This window comes from Lepidochelys kempii, chromosome 6 (genome assembly GCF_965140265.1).
Source record: "Lepidochelys kempii isolate rLepKem1 chromosome 6, rLepKem1.hap2, whole genome shotgun sequence".
NCBI lineage: Eukaryota > Metazoa > Chordata > Testudines > Cheloniidae > Lepidochelys > Lepidochelys kempii.
The window spans coordinates 102732215-102754159 of NC_133261.1; the positions used below are offsets into that span (position 1 = coordinate 102732215).

At 37.5% G+C, this 21945-nt stretch overlaps 1 protein-coding gene and 1 long non-coding RNA gene across 7 annotated transcripts in view; one reads left to right on the forward strand and one right to left on the reverse strand.

Annotated features, from left to right (window-relative positions):
* Positions 1–21945, forward strand: part of LOC140913305 (uncharacterized) — a 55506-nt gene that overhangs the window by 11065 nt on the left and 22496 nt on the right. For 2 of the 3 annotated variants that reach the window (XR_012159528.1, XR_012159529.1), the window contains exon 2: positions 3074–3234. This is a non-coding gene — a long non-coding RNA (uncharacterized lncRNA). Of the gene's footprint in view, positions 1–2356; positions 2469–3073; positions 3235–21945 lie in introns of all 3 variants that reach the window. The other variant, XR_012159527.1, reaches the window with a different exon arrangement.
* RPS6KA5 (ribosomal protein S6 kinase A5) overlaps positions 8222–21945 on the reverse strand; it is a 190441-nt gene continuing 176717 nt past the window's right edge. For 2 of the 4 annotated variants that reach the window (XM_073349429.1, XM_073349426.1), the window contains 5 exons: positions 20007–20036; positions 14579–14770; positions 13688–13847; positions 13063–13226; positions 8222–11763 (listed from right to left, as the gene is read on the reverse strand). In XM_073349429.1, coding sequence (XP_073205530.1) covers positions 11524–11763; positions 13063–13226; positions 13688–13847; positions 14579–14770; positions 20007–20036 — 786 coding nt within the window. In that variant the 3' untranslated portion in view covers positions 8222–11523. The remainder of the gene's footprint in view (positions 11764–13062; positions 13227–13687; positions 13848–14578; positions 14771–20006; positions 20037–21945) is intronic. The other 2 variants (XM_073349430.1, XM_073349427.1) reach the window with 1 other exon arrangement.

The following is a 21945-nucleotide window of genomic DNA, read 5'->3' on the forward strand; positions in this document are numbered from 1 at the left end:
TCTTGGAATACCAAGGAAATTCCAGAAGACAGGAATAGTTCTATTGTGCCAATCTTCAAAAAGAGGAAGCAGGATGACCTGAATAACTATAGGCAGGTTAGCCTGATATCAGTTCTATGCAAAATTAGGGAAAAATTGATTCAACTGATAAAGAATTAAAGGATAGGAATACAATTAATCCCAGTCAAAATGCCTTTATAGAAAATAGATCTTCTCAAACTAGCCTGATTTATTTTTTGGTGAGATTAGAAGGTTGATTGACAAAAATAACTGCATAGATGTAGTATATTTAGACTTTTGTAAGGCATTTGACTTAATACTGCATGGCATTCTTATTAAAAATAGAACTATACAATATCAATAAACAACACATTAACTGGATTAAGAACAGGCTAATTAACAGATCTCAAAAAGTAGTTTTTAATTGGGAATCCTCATTGAATGCGGCTGTTTTTAGTGCAGTTCCACAAGCATTGATGCTAGGCCTGACGCTATTCAACATTTTCATCAGTGATCTGGAAATATAAAATCACTACTAACAAAATCTCCAGAATTCACAAAGATGTGTGGAATGGTAAATAATGATGAGTACAGGGCACTCGTACAGAGCGATCTGGATCACTGGATAATTTAGACCCATTCAAACTAAATACATTTTAATATAACCAAATGCAAAATTATACATTTAGAACAGTGGTACTCAGACTGAGGCTTACGAGCCGCAAGTGGTTCTTTAATGTGTCTTCTGTGGCTCTTTGCAACATATGATACTAATGCTGTGTCTAAACTGCCACTTTCAGTGCTAAAACTTTAGTCATTCAGAGGTGTGAAAAAACACCCCCAGAGCGACAAAAGTTTTAGCGCTGAAAAACACCAGTATTTGCAGCGCTTTATCGCCAGGAGCTCACTCCCGGCATTAAAGCTACCACTCCTCATTTGGGGTGTTTTTTTTTTTTTAATCGCTGGGAGAGCTCTCCTGCAGTGATAAAGCGTGATTACACTGCCCATGTCACAGCGCTGCCATGGCCGCACTGTAACGTGGGCAATGTAGACATACCCTAAAACAGTGTGTGATTTAATTATTAACCAAATCAGAATGCTTTTACTGTGTTATTAACCAATTGTAGTTGATAAAATAATAATACTTGGTCAGTTATTCTGCTCTGAGAATAACATATATAACATAACACTGAATGCATCCAATGAAATGAGCTGTAGCTCACAAAAGTTTATGCTCAAATAAATTTGTTAGTCTCTAAGGTGCCACAAGTACTCCTTTTCTTTTTGTGAATACAGACTAACACGGCTGCTACTCTGAAACATATATAACATATAAGTACCATGTAGCTTAGATATATATGTTATTCTCACAACAAAATGACTGACAAAATGTTGTACAAATCTACACTAGTTACTCTGGTGATTCAACAGTAGACTTACACCATATAATTTTAAATGCATTCTATTTTTAAATATAGTTAAACATTTTTCAATTGAATGTATCAAAATATTGAAAAGATTTGTAATATTCAAAGTATTTATGAAAATTACTATTTAATTGTCTTCTTAAATTTTAAACTATTAATTCAGGAAAACGGAAAAGCAAGATGCTCTTTGAAATATGTTAATATTACTTGCTGTTATAAAAAAGTTTTGTAATACCATCTGGAAACTTTAAGGTCTAATTAATGCAAAGAATTACATCCTTCATTTTTCTACATGATTTCATTTTAATTACAAAACTGTAAATCTATTACATTTCTCAATATTGCTCTGAAAATATTCTAAAATGATAGAAAGTGAAAAATATTTAGGATCCTGAAATTAAGTCTGTTTAACATCACCTAAAACAGTGACAATCTGTCAAAAACCCTCAACAAAAACCATTTATAAATGAGAAGGAAAAAAAAACAGTATTACAGAAAAAAAGGACCAAAACTTTTGAATAATTGTTGCAACAAATCTATCACATATGTAATACCAAAACAAAAATCAAATGAAAAAAGACTGAACAGCTTTACAGCTTGTTAAAATGGCAAACATGGAGTAAGGCAAAACATTTTTTAAACAGTTTGAGAAAATAATATGGACTTTAAAAAGAAATTTTCTCTGAGATTCCAGGAGTCCAAAATAGATAGGCATTTCTTTCAAATGGGATATTTTATTAAATCATGTCTGTATTATTCTAAACAAAAATCTGACTACTATGTTCCTCCTTGTGTAATCAGACACACCCGATCTAAAAACTCTGTTTCTTAACGATCCTGTAGGTGCAACATTGTTCCTGGTGTACAGTACTGTACTTACCCTTATCTGTCCTAGCCTTACATAGGAATCCATTTGTTTAACATTCTAGGGCCCATCGTGATACTGGACAACTACGTTTTTCTAAGGGATAAGGTGTATACATATGACTGTATAACCAATCCATCACACACAGACCTAATAGTTGCATGTCTGTTTATGGGGTAAGAAACCTGTTGCCTTTATTTTCAAAATCTAGAATACAACTTTTACCACCCAAATTTCAAGCTGTTTTTGTATTAAGTATAAAAGAAAATTGTATACGGTAAATAACTGAATTTGGAGCTACCAGTTCAGACAGTGAGGGTATGTCTACACTGCAGCTGGGATTGTGCCTTACAGCCCAGGTAGTCATGCGCTAGCTCTGCTTGAACTGGCATGCTAATAATATGTGGACGACGCAACATGAGTTAGCCACCCAAGTACAGGTCAAGTGGATTGGGCAGTCTTGTACTTAGGCACCTAGCCTGTGCTGAAACTTCCATACTGTTATTTTAGCGCTGTAGCTTGGGCACGCTCTCAGCTGAAGTGTAGAACTACCCTGAGTTTCCTACAGAGCTAGAATCCAAAGGCAGAGCTGCAGGAATGCTGAACATTTAGGAAGGAGCCCCTCTACTTTCACATCAGGTTTCCTTTCCATGAGTTTATATGCATAGAACCCCCCCCAGCCAATATGTCCCTTTAACAGCTTACTGACATCTCTGTAAAGTCACGTGTACAGGTAAGGTGGTTTAGAATTGGTTATAAAAACACTCTTATTTTACTTTAGGGAAAGGAGACTTCAGAAACAAAGAATGCATTTATTGGCAACCCACTGTGAAAAAAGGAAGCTCTGTCTGTGACGCTGTATGGAATATGGGTGAACATTTATAATATTATGGATACCAGTATTACAAAACTGCCATGAATCTTAGAAGATATGCATGTAAGGTATCAGTGGAAAAGTTTCCTTTTCTTTTAGTGGAAAAGTTATGATTTGCTAAGTATGATCATCTTATTTATATGTATGTATCATCTTTGAATCCTGAGTTATAAATATGTGTGATATAGCTGAAGGGGAACTGAAGCTTAGAATATTCTAAACACCCCAAATTTCTTGGCAAAAATGAAAGATGACTTTCCATTAAGAAGTATAATACACTGTACCTCTGCATCCAGTCTGCATTTTAATCTGTGATTTTTTTTGAGTGGTTCCTTTGCCTTTGCGGGAGATGGGGAGAGAAAAGCTGTTTTTCCATCTTTATCTCAGACACATAGGCGACAACTCCATGGGTGCTCTGGCAGCCAAACTCCCCTCCCTGCCCCTCCTACCCCACCTCACCTCCGCTCTGCCTCTACCTCCTCCCCTGAGCATGCTGTGTCCCCGCTCCTCTGCCTACCTCCCAGCACTTGCTGCCACCAAACAGCTGTTTGGCGGCATAGCAAGCTCCGGGAGGGAGGAGGGAGGAGCGGGAACATGGCACACTCAGGAGAGGAGGCGGGGAAGAGGCAGAACCGGGGCAGGGATTTGGGGAAGGAGTCAGAATGGGGCAGGGAGGGAGCGGAGTTGGGGTTGGGACTTTGGGGAAGGAGTTGAAAAGGGGGCATGGAAGGGATGGGAGGGGCATGGAGTCAGGATGGGACCGGGGGCAGAGGTGGGGGGGGGGGTCAAGCACCCACTGGCATGAGCAGAAGTCAGCGCCTATGCTCAGACATATTTCAAAAAGAAGTCAATGGATTTCAATAAGAATTTTGTGGGTGCAGCTATTAACAGGATTGGTCCCTTAGCTTTATAAAAAAATCCACAGTATTTATCCTCTCTACCTTTGCTCATTTTTAAACTCCACCTTACTTCCAAATAAACATCAGATTCCAAAATCTTTCCAAACTAAGCCCTAATTTAAATTATTTTCCTAGTTACAATTAAGGCAACCAACACACATTAGCTTTTGTAATACTTAATTGATACTTTTAGTCTGGTTAATTTTTAAGTCAATTGCTCTCTTTCATTCTTAATGTCAATATTTTACACAAAGATGACTTTTACTACTGAAGAGACTACTAACAGGGAAAAACTCAGGAGGCATAAATTCTGGTTCTATTTCTGTCTCTACCACCCTGTTGCCTTTGGCAAGTCACAGCCTTCCTGTGCTTCAGTCCCTTTATAAAATGGGCCTAATTCTAGAGTTGTTTAAAATTTGTGTGGTAAATTCTCCTAGTGAAAAATATGGAAAATGTCAATTCTGATTAATATTATCAGTTTCCCTGCAGAAAATTTCAAAATGAAAATTGTTTCAAATGGACATTTTGAAAAGAAAGTAAAATTTTCATTTAATTTAGACTTAAATTATAATTTTATTTTGCTTTAAAAACCATAAACAAAATATTTTAATTCAAATTAACATTAACATTGACACAAATTTTCATTTTCAATTAAAAAGTTGCTTAATTTAAAAACTGAAATAAAAATTTAAGTCTAAACAATATGAACATTTTCATTTCTAATCTGTTCAAAACTACATGTGCAAAAACTAAAAAGTAATTTTACTGCAATTTTAAACACAGATTTTTTGCTTAAAATTTCTTGCAGGAAAAGTTTTTGTTTTCCAACCAGCCCTACTTAATATTATCTATTTTTGTAAAGGACTTTGGAATGTCTGGTTCAAACAAGTTGTGTGTGTGTGTATGTGTATGTGTGTGTATTATAATTAAGGCTACAATTTTGTCACAGAGGTTGTGGAAGTCACAGAATCCGTGACTTCCAAAGATCTCCGTGACTTCAGCCCAGGTGGCTGGGAACTGCAAGGTCCCGCCAACTCCTGCAGTGGCAGGCAGCTCTGAGGTACCCCACCACCACCTGAGGCAGCGGGCCTCCAAGCTCCAAGCCACCATGGGCAGTGGGGGTATCCTACAGCTCCTGGACACCACGGGGGGAGGGCAGGGGGACCCCTGCAGCTCCCTGGCCACCACAGGAGAAGCAGGGAGACCCCCCGCAGAGCCCTGCCATGGCAGTGGGGCAGGAGGAGCCCTGCAGCACCCCATGCAGAGGGACCCCCACAGCTCCCTGTCACTGTGGGGGGCACGGGAAAACCCACAGACCCTGGCCGCCGCGGGAGAGCAGAGGGACCAAGGCAGCCCCTGGCTGCCGTGGAAGGGTAGGGGGATCCTTGAAGCTCTGAGCCCCAGCAGGCAGTGGGGACCCTGGACTTTCAGCCAGCCTGCAGCTGCCCAGCCCCTTCCCATTTTATCATTGATATTTTTAGTAAAAGTCAGGGACAGGTCATGGGCAATAACAAAAAAATCATGGAAGACACCTGTCCCTGACTTTTACTAAAAATATCCATGACAAAATCTTAGCCTTAATTATAGTATTAGTATTATTTAAAAGGCAACGTATGTTACTTTCTTGGAATAGCAAAGAGCATGTATTTTTTCCTCTTGATTTCTTAAAAAGCCTCAAACTTGCAGACACACAAATTACTCATAAACATGTTTCCAGGATAGGGGTGTAGAATTATATATTTTTATCCAATTCTTATCAGCTTCACTCTATATTACATGTAAAGTGTACATATCTACAGCATTTGCAATACCCTTTGAAAAAGGGGACACTAGAGTGAAGAATTACATTAGATCATGAATTTAACTACATGACCAAATGTTACACACACACACACACTTTTTTTTTTAAGAAGAATTATACAAACAACTAAAATAAGCATATTTATAGGGGTGCTATAAAAAGGAATAAAGCTAATATAGCAGACCACAATAAACCCCCCAAAACAAAAAAATAATGTATCTGACTTTACAGTACATTTGGTTAAAATATACAAAACATATATAATGCAAACTGAAGATATTTCTTACAGGTTGACAGAGACTGAAAGATCAAGGCACTTTGGTCTCTGGAACGGTAGCAGCCACACTATTTCCAGTTTCCTCTGCCTAGAAGATTCAAACATCAAGATTCCTCAGAAGGAAGGGAGTAAATACAGTGGTGGTCACAGTAAAAGACAGTGAGGGACATGCATGTGTTATGTGTAGTGGGATCCAGGGGGGCATGCAAAGAAAAGATATGAACCATGATCAGGAAGACTGAGCCAAAGCCTCCGGTATGATTAGGGCCCTACCAAATTCACAGTCATGAAAAACGTGTCACGGATCATGAAATCTGGTCTCCTCCCGTGAAATCTGGTCTCCTCCCGTGAAATCTGGTCTTTGAGTGCTTTTACCTTATACTGTATGAATTTCATGGGAGAGACCTGCGTTTCTCAAATTAGGGGTCCTGACCCAAAAGGGAGCTGCAGGGGGGTTGCAAGGTTATTTTAGGTGGGTGGCGGTATTGCCACCCTTACTTCTGTGCTGCCTTCAGAGCTGGGCAGCCAGAGAGAAGCAGCTGTGGGCCATGTGCCCAGCTCTAAAGGCAGTGCCACGCCAGCAGCTGTGCAGAAGGAAGGGTGGCAATACCATACCATGTCACCCTTCCTTCTGCGCCGCTGCCTTCAGAGTTGGGAGACCGGAGAATGGTGGCTGCTGACTGAGGGTCCAGTTCTTCAGGCAACAGCGCAGAAATAAGGGTGGCAATACCGTACCATCCTTTGCCATCCTTACTTCTGCGCTGCTGCTGGCAGTGGCGCTGCCTTCAGAGCTGGGATACCGGCCAGCAGCCGCTGCTCTCCAGCTGCCCAGCTCTGAAGGTAGCACCGCTGCCAGCAGCAGCATAGAAGTAAGGGTAGCACTACCGCAATTCCCCCGACAATAATCTTGCAACCCCCCACAACTCCTTTTTGGGTCAGGACCCCTACAATTACAACACCGTGAAATTTTAGATTTAAATAGCTGAGATCATGAAATATATGATTTTTTAAATCCAATGACCATGAAATTGACCAAAATGGACTGCGAATCTGATAGTGCCCTAAGTATGATGCTTAAGGCATAATACCACAACAAAAAATTATAACTGAAAACCAAATAACTATTAAAATATATATATACACACACTTCTGGTTAAAAATTGAGAATGATACTTATATAGTAACAATTCCTTACAATACTGATAAAACACATACATGACAATTGTGTGAATCTATTCCTTTAAGTATATTCTGGAAGAAGTAGCAGGGGAATGTGGCTGTGCTGGTATAAATTATTTTGTTTAGAAGGGCAGCGAAAACAGGAGCATCAGTATTATCAATCTGGAAGATGGTAAATGTCAGCCATCTTGATGGTATACTGTATTTTTATGACAGGTTTCAGAGTAGCGGCCGTGTTAGTCTGTATCTGCAAAAAGAAAAGGAGTACTTGTGGCTCCTTAGAGACTAACAAATTTATTTGAGCATAAGCTTTTGTGAGCTACAGCTCACTTCATCGGATGTGATGAAGTGAGCTATAGCTCACGAAAGCTTATGCTCAAATTTGTTAGTCTCTTGGGTGCCACAAGTACTCCTTTTCTTTTTTTGTATTTTTATGTTCTTCTGAAGAACAGTAACAATTATCCATTGTAGTAAAATTCTTCTTTTATAATACTGTACATCTGAGATAAGTGTACTAAGTACTTTGTCTGACCTTGTACAAAGAAACAATCCTCTAAATTAAGGACTGATTGCTCTTCGTGTGAGAAGAAGGAATTTCACTTATTCTGAGAAGTAGAAAGTCAAGTAGAACTCTGGTTTTGTACTTTTCCTGCTCCAAGCCTTCTGCTTTTTTCACATCTACCCCTAAATTGTTACCATTTTTATTTTTAAAAACAGTAAATTCTCAGAACAAATAAATAGTTTATTTGTACAACTGAATATTTTGATGATTTTTTAAATAAGTTGATATAAATAAAAGTAAATAGTTACTCAGATCTATACTGTTAAAGAATTGGGTTATCAAGAAACAAATCTACTGCTCTTCCTAGTACTGTTGACTGCACCAAATAATCTGGAAGGAATGGAGAGATATAAATTAAAGTTAAATTAGAATCTCTCAATAATAAATGGCATATTTCCTCTTAGTAAATGTGGCTGAATTTAGTATTTTATGTTAAATAGGGAGAAATCTAGAAGTATACATACAATTAGAGATATATAGGGCTTGATTCCACCTTGTGCAGCAGTTTAAAAGTACTTTACACTAACTATAAATGTAATTTAGACCCACTTAGTGCCCTTTTACCCTAATAGAGTAGTGTACAGTAGTCTTAGCATAAATGAGAATCTAGTCCTAACATTATAGCGTGGCAAAATTTTACACCCATTTTGCACAGGCATAAATGACTGCACAAGGCAAAGGGCAATGAAGAATCAAGTCCATGGTATTTATATGTGACTGAGTATTGTTCGTCCTCATATTAAAAATTAAATAGGTGATACGCAAAACACTATACCAGTATAGTACAAAAGAAAAAGTAGACTTTTTATCCAAATATCCTTGTATAAAAGAAAATCTCTTTTATGCAAGAGATGTGTATCCATTACTGTGAGCTGTAATAATTCCAGAGTCCCAATATAGTCTAAAAATGGCATAATGAAGTATTTCATAAATGCCTGTGTGATAAAACAATGCAAATACAACTGCACTTTCCTCAGAATGAAATGATCACTCTTTTAGTCAATTTTAGTAATTCTCCATAAAGTTATTCTAATATAAAAAGTCATTTGTTCAAGTTTCCCAAGCAAGGGAACAAATTTTATTATCCCCCTCATTTTAAAAAGTTAAATTCAGCAGGATCATTTAATTCCCATTTTTTTTTTTTGCATTTAGAAACCTTTTAGTTTTTGTTTAAAAAGTACTTGAAAAATGGTACAGCAAAAATATCTCAAAGTGCAGTTTACTGAACATTACAAACAGTCTGCATTGCAATTTGTTAGTGCTGTTTGCATAATAAGTGTTAATTGTTGCTATGGTTTCTTTGTATTTACTGTAGGTTTACTGGGGGGAGGGAATGTATTTGTTTACAAATGAGTTGTATTTATTACTGAGATTACTCCCAAGAGAATATTCAGAAAACAAATCTGAATATTATATTAATATTAGTTTAAAATCTTAACCCCAGCCACTTTAAATTGTTTGTTACCAGCATATATACTGATTTTTAAGATTAGATATACTAATTCTACATAAACAGTGCAAATGTCTCAATATTCGCATCAACCTAAAATTAATGCTGCAATTACTACTGACAGCCATGTCAAGAAAGTAGTAAATAAAGTAATTCACATTAGTAATTCTCAAATCCTCAAAATGCTGTCATTAGTAATATTAAAGCAACACAGAACAAATGTTGGGTTTCAAAACCTCTTGGTTTTGTCAAACACAATCCTTGTAAACATGGCTGCATAAGATTTCTCAACACTGTTATCTGAAGTAATTAAATAAATAAAAGCATTGACAAACAATTCCTATAAGCTTTTTGCATAGGGTTTGGATTAAGTTTACTTTAAAATGCAGCAAGCTGTTAATAAAATCTGTTAGTCAAGTAGGTTCCAATCCTGCTAACAATTACACATGTACTTTACACCAGTAGTCTCATTGACTTTAATGGGATGACTCACATGTGTAACTGTTTACATAATTGGGGTCTTATTTAGCACTTAAAGCTGTCCCTAGTCATTCAGAAGGTGAGCAGTAGAAATGCTCTGCATAAGTTTACAAAATATGCTATTCAATTTAAAAGTATATCAATGGAAATGTTTCAGTAAAAGTCACATATTTATGATTCCAAACAGGTTATGTACATAATATACTACCACAGCAGGAAATACCTCACTGTAGTACAACAGTGTACAGTTGTGAAACACAGTGTTTAGTATAATTTCCCTTTAGTTTTCCCAGTGCATAAGTGGTTTACAACTACACTATACAACATGCCCAAGTCTAATTATTTATTATGTACAAGATAGAAGCAAGATGTGAGGAAGAAGGAATGAAAAAAAAATGGCAAAGATACAGGGATTCATTCCTGCCAGGTGCTGAGCAGTCCTCCAAAGGTGCGAAGAGCCCACAACTCCCACTGAAATCAGTAAGACTTAAAGACAGTCAGCATCTCAGAGTAGCATGCAGCACCTTGTGGGATCCCAAATAAACTCCATGAGAGAACATCAAAATCATTCAGATGTTTTATAAAGCGCAAACAAGAAAAATATAATTGAATATTTTATGATCAGTATTAAGCTAACTGCCATGTTTGTGCAATGCAAAATTAAAAACATAGGTTGGCATGCATTCAATATGGATCCCATGATAACAAAGATGGAATTTGGAGTTTCTGCATCTTTTAGAAAAAACATTAATCTTTGTATCTTAAAGTTATCCTATAAATATAAAAGATAAACAAATACATTATAGCTGTTCCTTGAAATAGACATTTGAACACATGACCATTTTTTAAAAAGTGTTCAGTACTAAATTTCAACTCCTTTCTCTGGTATATCATTGGGTTTTGGAGTTTGAAAAGTTTTTTAAAAATTTATATTTTCTAGAAATACAAATAAACAATAGCATTACAGTGCAAAGCAATCTCATCTTGCCAGCCATATATTATCTCGATGCAAAAGGATCTAAGACTGTTATATTCTGAGTAGCATAAAACCAAATTTAAGGATTACATTTGTAAAACAGCATAATGGTACTCCTTTTATGTTCAGTTCTGTTCTTAAATTCCAAAACAAGGTCCAGATTCCGGCCCATCCTATGCACCAACACAAGGGAGTTAGAAGTGACGTAAGATGGCCTCTTGCTTTAGTGCACTGTACCGCCATTACTTGTGTGCAGAGGGAACCAGAGCTGCTATGACCCTCCTTATGCAGATGGGCAGGAGAAGTCTTGACTCTGCTCCCCACAACATGCCTCGTGGCAAAGCGTTTCAGGGAGTACATATTGCCTTTTACAGTATATTCCCTCCCTGGAGCAGTGGGGAAACTGAAAGTAGATTATGCCTCTCAGTCACACTCTTCCTCCAGGGATAGAACAACAATGTAATTACCCTTTACTCAGGACTAGACTGCACACCAATCCAGCCCTAAGCGAGTTCAATGTTGGTTGTATTCACAATATTATACCACATCCAGTGATTCTGAACTAGGACTAAAACCAAATGTCTTGAAACAAAAAGCTAAAAAGGCAGAACTGAAACAAGTTGTTCAAAGCAATGAACATATATATCCCGGTAATCCCTCTGTTCCAAGGAGGAACAGCTATTACCAGGCATATCACCTCTTAATTGTTCAAGAGAGGATATTTCTCTGATTTTCAGTCAGAGAACTGGAAGATGGTTTCTGGGTTATTGCTGTCTGCAGGATTTGTTGGCTGCAGGGTTTTTGTTGGTGTAGTTTTACCATGAGAATGAGAGGAGGAAGAATGTGAACTTTCACTGGAACTGCTACGTGTCTCTGTGCTTGTACTAGTCTTTTTCATCTTCCTTCTTTTAGCAAGAGGTGCCTTGTCAACATTCTGGAGGCAAAATCCTTCTCTTTTGTACTTGTTAAAGGCCTGTTTCAAAATAAAAAGGCAATTTATGCATTTATAAAAGGTTTAAGAAATGTTAGAACATGCGTAATAAGGTATGAGTTCTATGTTTTATTATTTCTCAAGAGTCATGTCTATACATTCTTCATGCAGTTTATGACAGTTTTACAACCCTTTAAACTAGCGCTGTCAAGCGCTTAAAAATGTTAATCATGCGAGTAATCGCACTGTTAAACAGTAATAGAATACCATTTATTTAAATATTCTTGGATGTTTTCTACATTTGCAAATACATTGATTTCAATTAAAACACAGAATACAAAGTGTACGGTTCTCACTTTATATCTATTTTTATTATAAATATTTGCACTGTAAAAAACAAAAGAAACAGTATTTTTCAATTCCCCACATAGTCCATGTTTTAAAATTATTTTACTAAGCCATAAATATAGTCAAGATTACATTTCAGTATTTTATATTTACTTAAATTACAATTTTAGTTTTAAACATTTCAGGGTTATTTTTTTTTCTTCAAAACTGAGATCTCTGCAATTGCTAAATAAAGAAAAACTGTTTACCCCACTTCTTCTTCTTGGACAACACAGTCCCTGTTTGTAATGAAGCCATAAAATGCAATGTGTTTGAGCATAAACTGCAGTTTAACATATTATGTTTTAGATTATTCTTCATATATAAAGTTTTGAAAAAATCAATATTACATTTTCCTCTTTGCCTTCATTTGTATAACAAACAAATTTTTAGTGAATTAATGCTGGTAACCAAAAATGTCCATTAAGGCAATTAAGGTATTTCCACAGACCATTCCAAATCGTAATATATTTTAGATGCTTTAGCTCAAATTTTTGTAGCAATAGTTTACTTTCTTCCTTTCTTTCCTAATCACAAGAAGGGCAATTAAACTGAAAGTCAAGCAAGTGCTAAGTGTAACCAGAATGTTACATGCATCTTACAAAGCTTTGTTTAAGGACCTTCTCTAAACTTGAATATTTATGGTAGCTGTTTCACCATCATCACTTTCCCCAGTGATATAAATATGCTGTCAAAATCTATATTCCTCTCTCAACTTCCCATTTTGACATATGTGTTTCATTATATTCTCTCATGTAGGTTTCTGGCCACTGATACAAGTCTACATATTATATAGGCCTTATATTTCTGTGACTTCCTATATAACTATCACAGAACTCTAAATGTGAATACATTTTTTAAAGAAACAAATTCATGTAAATCCAAATTCTAGGCTGATATAATATAACAAATGTTTAATATTTATAATTAAAATACAAGAGTTTTTAAGCTTACATGAAAAGTTGCTTTGACGTATGTATGTACAGCAGCTCCTGAAGAGCCTAAGTTATCAGGAGTCATTAGAGGATTGGATGACAGCTGGCTCCCATCTTGAAGCCATTCACTGTATCTCAAGCTGGACATTTTAATTCTTTTATTTGGATCCACTGTAAGAAGTCCTAACAGAAATATATTATATATATTAAATATATTGTTAATCCAGGAGCTATTATTTATCTTTTTAATACTATGGATAAAGTAATCATTTGAAAACATAAAAATTGAATCATTTGATGAGTCATGTTTATATATCACTTAGATATAGCTCATATAATGTTGACACAGGGTTGTACAAAAGACTTTTTAACAAAGAAATGAACTACGTGCTTGTTATAAAACATCCATAAATCAACAATAATACATCAATAATACATCAATAACTGACATCCCTAAAAAATTATAGACCTTGATTCTGGATGCGTTGATAATTACCGCTTGCAACAAAAAGATTACTTTGGCTTCCTTATAAACTTAAATTAATAAAGCACCCAAAACTGAAGAACACAAAAGTATACAGTATGGTACTTTACTCTGATCACTGCAACTAAAAGAAAAATATGAAAAATCCATGGATACATACCTTGTATCAAATCTTTGGCTTCTTGAGATACATTCTTCCAGGCTTCTCTTTCAAAGGAGAATTCTCCCTTTTTAATTTTCTTCATAATTTCCAATGCACTGGTGCATGTTAAACCTTTGTCTTGAGACTGGAAGGGTACCTGTCCTGACAGCATTGTATACTACCAGGAGAACAAAAGTAGTACTAATTAGTACCATATATTTATTGCCAACCTTACTACAACATTACTGACTACATTAACCTAACTCACTCAATATTCAGATATTGTTATTTATAGAGTAGCAACAGTGTATATATTCCAACTAATAGTACTTTAATAAGAGTTATATTTTCTCTTTAAGGTGTACATGGCCTAAAGCACAACAGGTCTTTATTTAGAGACCTTGTTAGCAACATCGGCTTACATGTCTCAGGAATGTTGAAAACATACAGATTTTATGCAGTGGGAAGCCTATACCATTTACTTATGTTTCAAAATAATTTTTTCTGTAAAACAGAATGCAGGTTGGATCTTTATCTGAACTGGAACAGTTTTAAGAGCATAATATAAATTTATAGAGGTCTCATAATCGACTTATTATTTCCTTCACACATCCAAGCTGTTTTAACAGGTGAACATTCCAAGAAAAAATAATTTAATCAAATTGATCAGAAAAAAACTGAAAGCTGGCTCTAGCTCTACCTTCTTAAATGCTTCCAGTGCACATCCCAGCTTGTTACTATATGTGCAGGAAAAAGATATCCTCACCCCACTCCAAAGCAGTGTTTATCCAATACTAGCTTATCTGGGACAATGTCAAGCCCTCCCCAGACATTAGTTTTAACAAGGAATCAATTCTGCTTGTGTTATAGAATGATCAAAATAAATAAGCCACACAACCAACCACTCACCAAAATGACCCCCAAACTCCAGAGATCACAGGATTCATCATAACCATTGTGATTCAAGAGCTCTGGAGCAGCATAATGAAGAGTAAAACATGGAGTCTTAAGAGGCTGATTATCAGGTGGTTTTAACCGAGCAAAGCCAAAATCAATTATTTTTATTTCTGAATTATCATTTTCATCTGTGAACAATAAATTCTGAAAAGCAAATGCAAAGATAACTAAGTTAAAATAAACATTTTAAAAGATGCAGTTTTAAAACATACATGAAATTGATTCGAACCAACAATTTTTAAAAGAATTTAGTCTCTAAGAACAAATATGCAAGCCAATATCCTTTTCTCCTCTTTGTGAATATATTCTATTTCCTCATACTGCTTGATTAGAAAGAGAAGTTAAATAATGTTTAATTTATAAATCAGCTCTGATTGGAGATAAGCATGTGCTTACCACTATGCAACTTATAAAATCAGCTGCTATGTATGCGCACGCTTAGGAGATCATTTTCCAAGATACAGTGCCAAGTATATCAAATCAAATTCTATATCACAATTATATCACTAACAAGCAGAAAATTAGGTGTTTAGAAACTAGCATATTTAGAAAGGGAAATGGAAAATGTTTAAACACTGAAGTAGTAAAAATATTACACTTCTTAGCAACCTCATTTTTAAAGGACAGAGTACTTACTGAAACTGAAGAATATTATTTAAGACTATCTACTTTAAAAGATAAGAATTAAATTGGTATATTCCAATTTAACTGAGCTAACCAAATGTGGATCAGTCTTTTAAATCATTTAAAGCTCTATTCTGTAATGTGGTAAGTAATCTAGACTGCCATATGAGTGAAAGTGTGCAATAGCACTCCCAGAATGTGCTCTGCATTTTGCAGGATTGAGCTTTAAAGTTGTCTCTTGCTACCAATACAAAGATTTGGAAAACCAAACCTGAGAAAATTCAGAGAGAGCGAGAGAATGTGTATTTTCCTATGCCAGTTTCCCTAATTTAAGGAATATTCATATCATCACTGAATTCCACATTAAAGATGGATTATAAACCATTAAGATTCAACCAACGTGGGTAATACAGTTCTGACAGGCTGCAGAAATAATTTGACTTAGTTATTAGAAAAGTTCCTGGTGAGAATTTGGGGTGAAAGTAAGCCGGTGTGCTGATAAGAAAATCTGACAGAGCTCAAATGACCTGTTTCTGACACCTCAGTTTTATCTACTTTCTTAATCTGCCCACAAAACTCTACTAATGCCTTCTTTTTGAGTTTCCCCCCATATATGAGGGCTAGAATCAAATTTCCATTTGGCTACTTCATCTTTCTAAAACACTTCTTTGTTCCTCTGATTTAAAGCTATTTCTTTAGGATAATCCCAGCCAAGTAACAGGTATACTTGGAACCTAATTTTCCAAAGCTGAAGAAAATTAGAATTATGAGTAAAACTGATGGGAAGGAAGAATTTAGAGAGCAAAACATGAACGAACATTGGAATTGTTTAAAAAGAGTTTACAAGACAGCCCAAAAGCCACAATTCCTCAGTCACAGAAGAGGACTACTGGGTTAAAAGCCCATCCTAGTTAAGAGGGAAGTGAAGACCAGAAATTAGAAACAAACACACACTATATAAAAAATGGAAAAAAACAATGTAGATTGTGAACATTATAAGTTACCAACGACAAAGTGTAGAAAATTGATAAGGGAAGCTAAAGACATCAGGGAAAAATCCCTTTTTCACTGCTTAATTATTCTTATAGTTAGAGACAGCCAACGTAAAACTCCCTTACTGCAAACTAAGCCAATTACTTCTTGTCCTATCCTCAGAGGACATGAAAAACAATTGAATAATGTCCTCTTCATAATAACTGTTTACATATTTGAAGACCTACCACGTCCCCCTTCAGCCTTCTCTTCTCTACACTAAACATGCATAGTTCTTTCAACCTTTCCTTATAGGTCATGTTTTCTAAACCTTTTACCATTTTTACTGCTCTCCTCTGGACTCCCTCCAATTCGTCCACATCTTTCTTAAAGTATGATGCCAAAAACTGGACACAGTACTCCAGATGAGGCCTCACCAGTGCTGGGTATAGCAGAATAATTACCTCCCATGTCTTACATATGACACTCCTGTTAATACAGCTCAGAATAATATTTGCTTTTTTCACAACACCATCATACTGTTGACTGATATTAAATTTGTGATGAACTATAGCCCTCGGACTCTTCTGCAGTAATGCTGCCTATTCAGTTATTCTCCATTTTGTATCTGTGCATTTGATTTTTCCTTCCTAAGTGCAGTACCTTGCATGTGTCTTTACTGAATATTGTCTTATTGATTTGTTATTGATTTCAGACCGATTCTCTAAATTATCAAGATCAGTTTGAATTCCAGTCCCATCTTCCATAGTGCTTGCAACCTCTCCCCAGCTTGGTATGCAAATTTTATAAGCACACTTTCCATTCCATCATTCAAGTCATTAATGAAAATATTGAATACTAACAGACCCACAACAGACCCTTGCAGGATACTACTTGGTACAGCCTCCCAGTTTGACAGTGAACCACTGATAACTACTTTTTGAGTACAGTCTTTCAACCAGTTATATAAGCACCTTACAGTAACTGCACGTAGACCATATTTCCCTAGTTTGCTCATGACAAAGCCAAGTGAATTGTGTCAAAAGCCTTACTAAAGTCAAGCTATATCACGTCTACTGTTTCCTCACTCTTTATTAGGCTGGTTACCCTGTCGAAGAAGGAGATAAGATTGGTTTGGGATTGTTTGTTCTTGACAAATCCACACTGGCTTCTGCTTATCACCTTATTATCCTCTATTATTGTTATTAACTTATTGTTTAATAATTTGTTCCATTATCTTTCTAGGTATTGAAATTAAGCTAGCTTGCCTATTATTCTCCAGGTCCTTCCTTTTCTCCCTTTTTTAAAGCTGGATACTATGTTTGTTCTTTTCCATTCCTATGGGACCTCACTTGTCCTCTATGGGTTCTTGAAGATAGCTAATGGTTCAGAGCAAAACAAAATTTAATACATCAGAAGTAGGAAGCCTGCCAAACAATCAGCAGGACCTCTGGATGATCAAGGTACTAAAAGAGTATTCAAAGACAAGGCAGTTGCAGAGAAGCTAAATGAATTATTTGCATTGCTCATCACTGACGAGGATATGAGGAAGATTCCCACACCTGAGCCATCTATGATGGGGTGTACCAACCCCGCAGTGGGCCGCTGGGGGTGGACCAATCATTGTGGGCCCAAGCAACCACACACCCTTTCCCCCTGCTGCGCATGCTTCCAGGTGCAGAAGCCAGATTAAGGAGGCAACCCAGCTCAATCGGAGTGGGTGACAGAGGGGAAAGGACATACACTGCTAATTCCTGCGATAGTGCTGGGGGCAGAGCCCAAACACCTGGACTATGCTCCAGGCATCTCGCTGACGACGGAGACTGCCGGGGAAGCCAAGCCACTGCCTGCTGAGGAGGCTGCTGCCTGCTCTATGTCCCAGCCCAGAGGGAAGTAAGACCTATAGACTATTTGTTTGTTTTCCCAACTCAGGAGCCATAGACTGATTGATGTTTTGCCCTGGCCAGTGGGCTAATTCCCCAAGTCCTATTGCCTGCCCCAGCCAGGAGGCTGCAGGGCTTCAGACTGCTTGTTTGTTTTGCCTGCCCAGGGACCCACAGACTATTTGTCTAAGTGACCCCGTCAGGGGGCCAGGACCCACTTGACTGGAATCACCTGCTTAACAAGGAATCCCGATGACTGTGTGATGGGGTGTACCAACCCCGCAATGAGTCAACATGGGCACCCCAACTCGACACGCCAGGCCCTGTCACACTATCCTTTTTAGGTTATGTAACATATTGCTTAAATCAGTCTCTACCAGGTGACTGGAGGATAGCTAATGCAATGCTGATTTTTTAAAAAGGTTCCAGAAGCAATACTGGCAATTACAGGCCGGTAAGTCTAACTTCAGTACCAGGCAAATTGGTTGAAACTATAGTAAAGAACAGAATTATCAGACAAACAGATGAACACAATATGTTGGGGTAGAGTCAACACGGGTTTTGTAAAGGGAAATCATGCCTCACCAATCTATTAGTATTCTTTGAGGGGGTCAACAAGCATGTGAACAAGGGTGATTCAGTGGATATGGTAAACTTGGACTTCCAAAAAGCCTTTGAAAAGGTGCCTCACCAAAGGCTCTTAAGCAAAGTAAGAAGCCAGGGAATAAGAGGGAAGGTCCTCTCATGGATCAGTAACTGGTTAAAGACAGGAAACAAAGGGTAGGAAGAAATGGTCAGTTTTTAGAATGGAGAGAGGTCCCCAAGGATCTGTACTGGGACCGGTGCTATTCAACATATTCATTAGTGATCTGGAAAAAGGGGTAAACAGTCAGGTGGAAAAATTTCAGATGGTACAAAATTACTCAAGGATAGGTAAGTCCAAAGCAGACTACAAAGAGTTACAAAAGGATCTCATAAAACTAGATGACTGTACAACAAAATGGCAGATTAAATTCAATGTTCATAAATGCAAAGCAGTGCACACTGGAAAACATCATCCCAACTATACATAAAAATGATAGGGTCTTAATTAGCTGTTACACACAAGAAAGAGAATTCTGAGTCATTGTGGCTAGTTCCTGAAAATATCTGCTCAATTTGCAGCGGTAGTCAAAAAAGCAAACAGAATGTTAAGAACCATTAGGAAAGGCACAGATAATACAGGGAGTCCTTGGACTTACGATGCCCGACTTACATCTGATGCCACTTATGACGCTTTTCAATTGACTGCCCGTTTTACCTCTATGATGCTTGTTTCGCCCTTATAACGCTTGATTTGCATAAAGTTCACTTGAAATCACTTCCTGGTGGTGTTATACTGGTATGGAGCTGGAAGGGGTCGCTTCAGATTGGCTTCAAGGCAGCAGGGTAGCTTGTTGCCAGGTAGGGTTGCCGCTTGTTTTTGATCGGCTGAGCCTGGGGCCGGAAGCCAATCAGAAAGCTTGAACAGTGATTGGCTGAGGCTCAGCATGTGCGCCATTCTCCCTGGCTTTCTGAGCCTGTGTTGCCAGAATTCTGAGCAACATATGTGAGTTTATATGTTTATTTGAATGCTGTTTACAAAACACAATGTACTGTAAATACATTGATGTTGCAACATTAATCATCTATAATTCATTTAGTACAAAAATCTGGGTTATTGTGGTGAAAATAGTGTATCAAGCCTTGGTTCAGGAACCAATCCCCCCTTCATATATTGATTCCTATGGGAAAAGTGGTTTTGACTTATATTTAGATTCACAATGCAATTCTGAGGAACGAATTGTGTCATAAGTCTGAGGACTCCCTGCAAGACCGACAATATCATCATGCCACAATATAAATCCATAGTAATCCCACACCTGGAATATCGTGTGCAGTTCTGGTTGCCCCTTTTCAAAAAAAAAAGTATGTTAGAATTGGAAAAAGTACAGAGAAGAGCAACAGAGAAGATTAGGGATATTGAACAACTTCCACATGAGGAGAGATTAAAAGGACTGGGACTGTTCAGTTTACAAAAGAAATGACAAGGGGTAGCAAGGGATAGGTACTCTAGCTTTTCATAGGCTGAATTAAATACATCTAACTTATCTAAATATTATATAACCTGTTCTTTCCTGTTTTGGCCTGAGATCCTACCCCCTTGTTAATGTTAACTGTGTTAAGCATCTTATCACAATTAGCCTTTTTAGTGAAGACTGAAGCAAAAAAGGCATTCAATATTTCAGCCTTCTCTGCATTACCTGTTACTTACTCTCCCCTTCTCCATGAACTAATGGATGTACACTTTCCTTCATCTTTGTCTTACAGAGTTGTGGGTGGAAAGGAGTCTAGGGCTAGGATGACAGAGATGCAGGTTAGTACTGAGGGGCACTCTCACAGCTGTGAGGGGAGGAGCCCAGGGCAAGCGTGGCAAGGGGCTGCACATCAGGATTACAGGGCAGAGCTGTGGGGCGAGAAACACTCAAATGGCCCTACATGCTATGCACATCCTCTTCTTATTCCATTACTGCAGTGAATTCCCAAAATTTTGCTACTGTCCAATGGGTTCCAATCCCTTACAGAACGAAACATCTCAAGCCTATATAACATAGTAGCATGGATAGGGAGGGCTGCCTCAAAATTAAGAACTCGCTCTTCTACTTTAATAACTTATGTAACTGCCATGTAAATAAATTAGTTTATTTATCGGTATTTCACCAAATCTACATAGTCACACCAAGCAACCCTGACCAGTACTGTTAAAAGAGTAGTCAGAGCCTAAATGGGGTCTCATGTTTTTGCAGAAAGATGCACTGACCACATATATATGGGGAAAACTGCATCCCACCCTCAGTTCCTGACTGCCTTAAAATAGTAACTTTAAAAACAACAAGCAGGAAAAAGAGAGGAAGGGCTAGTCTGACTGTGTGGAGGCAGTAAATTCTGAGAACCGTTCGCTAACAAGTAACCCTTCATTACTTCAACTTCTCAGATTTCCGTTCTTACAGATTAGCACTATTCAGATAAATTGAAGAATGTGCCCAGTTTATTAAGAGAATGAAGTACTCCCTTACAACCTAACATCTGAACCAGTCTTTAAATTAAGATGGTAACAACAGTAAATGGGGGGACTCTGTTCCACATGGTGCCATATTTATAACAACCTGCCTCAAATGCTACTTGTTCTCTGATGGACAGAGAAACAGCAATCTTCTACATTAAGCATTTTGGCAATATATTTTCTTATCTTGTTAGAATTTCATGACACACCCCAATGATTTATTTTGTTCACTAATTCAGACAGTACACAAGAGCAAAGGGTAGCATTTTCAAATCCTTTTGCTTTGAAGTCACTTAGGTTTTTGGGTGAGATTTTCAAAAGGACCTTAGTACCATTACCGCACAGACTTCTTTAGTCTTTAACTTTGAAACAGTTATAAACAATTGTATGGTAGGCAACCATAACACAAAATATTCTGCAAAAAGAGTAACAGTTGCCCCAGTTGTAAATGGGACAGAATATTAAATTCCAGACAGAAAGTGGCTGGGAATCTTCTGAGATAACAGCTATCTCAGGGGGTCTCAAACTCCCAGCCCGCAGGCCATCTGCGGCCCCACAACTGCGGCCCATGGAGGAGAGAAGCAGGCAGACATGCTGCCCTCAATGCCCACTGTAGGTGCCGCCCCTGTAGCTCCCATTGGCTGGGGGAGAGGGACAAAGAAATCATCATTAGTTGCCGGGCAGAGTCAGCCATGGAAGCAAAATCACTTTTTTCCACAATGAATATAAACAAGTCAAAATACCAAACACAACTATCT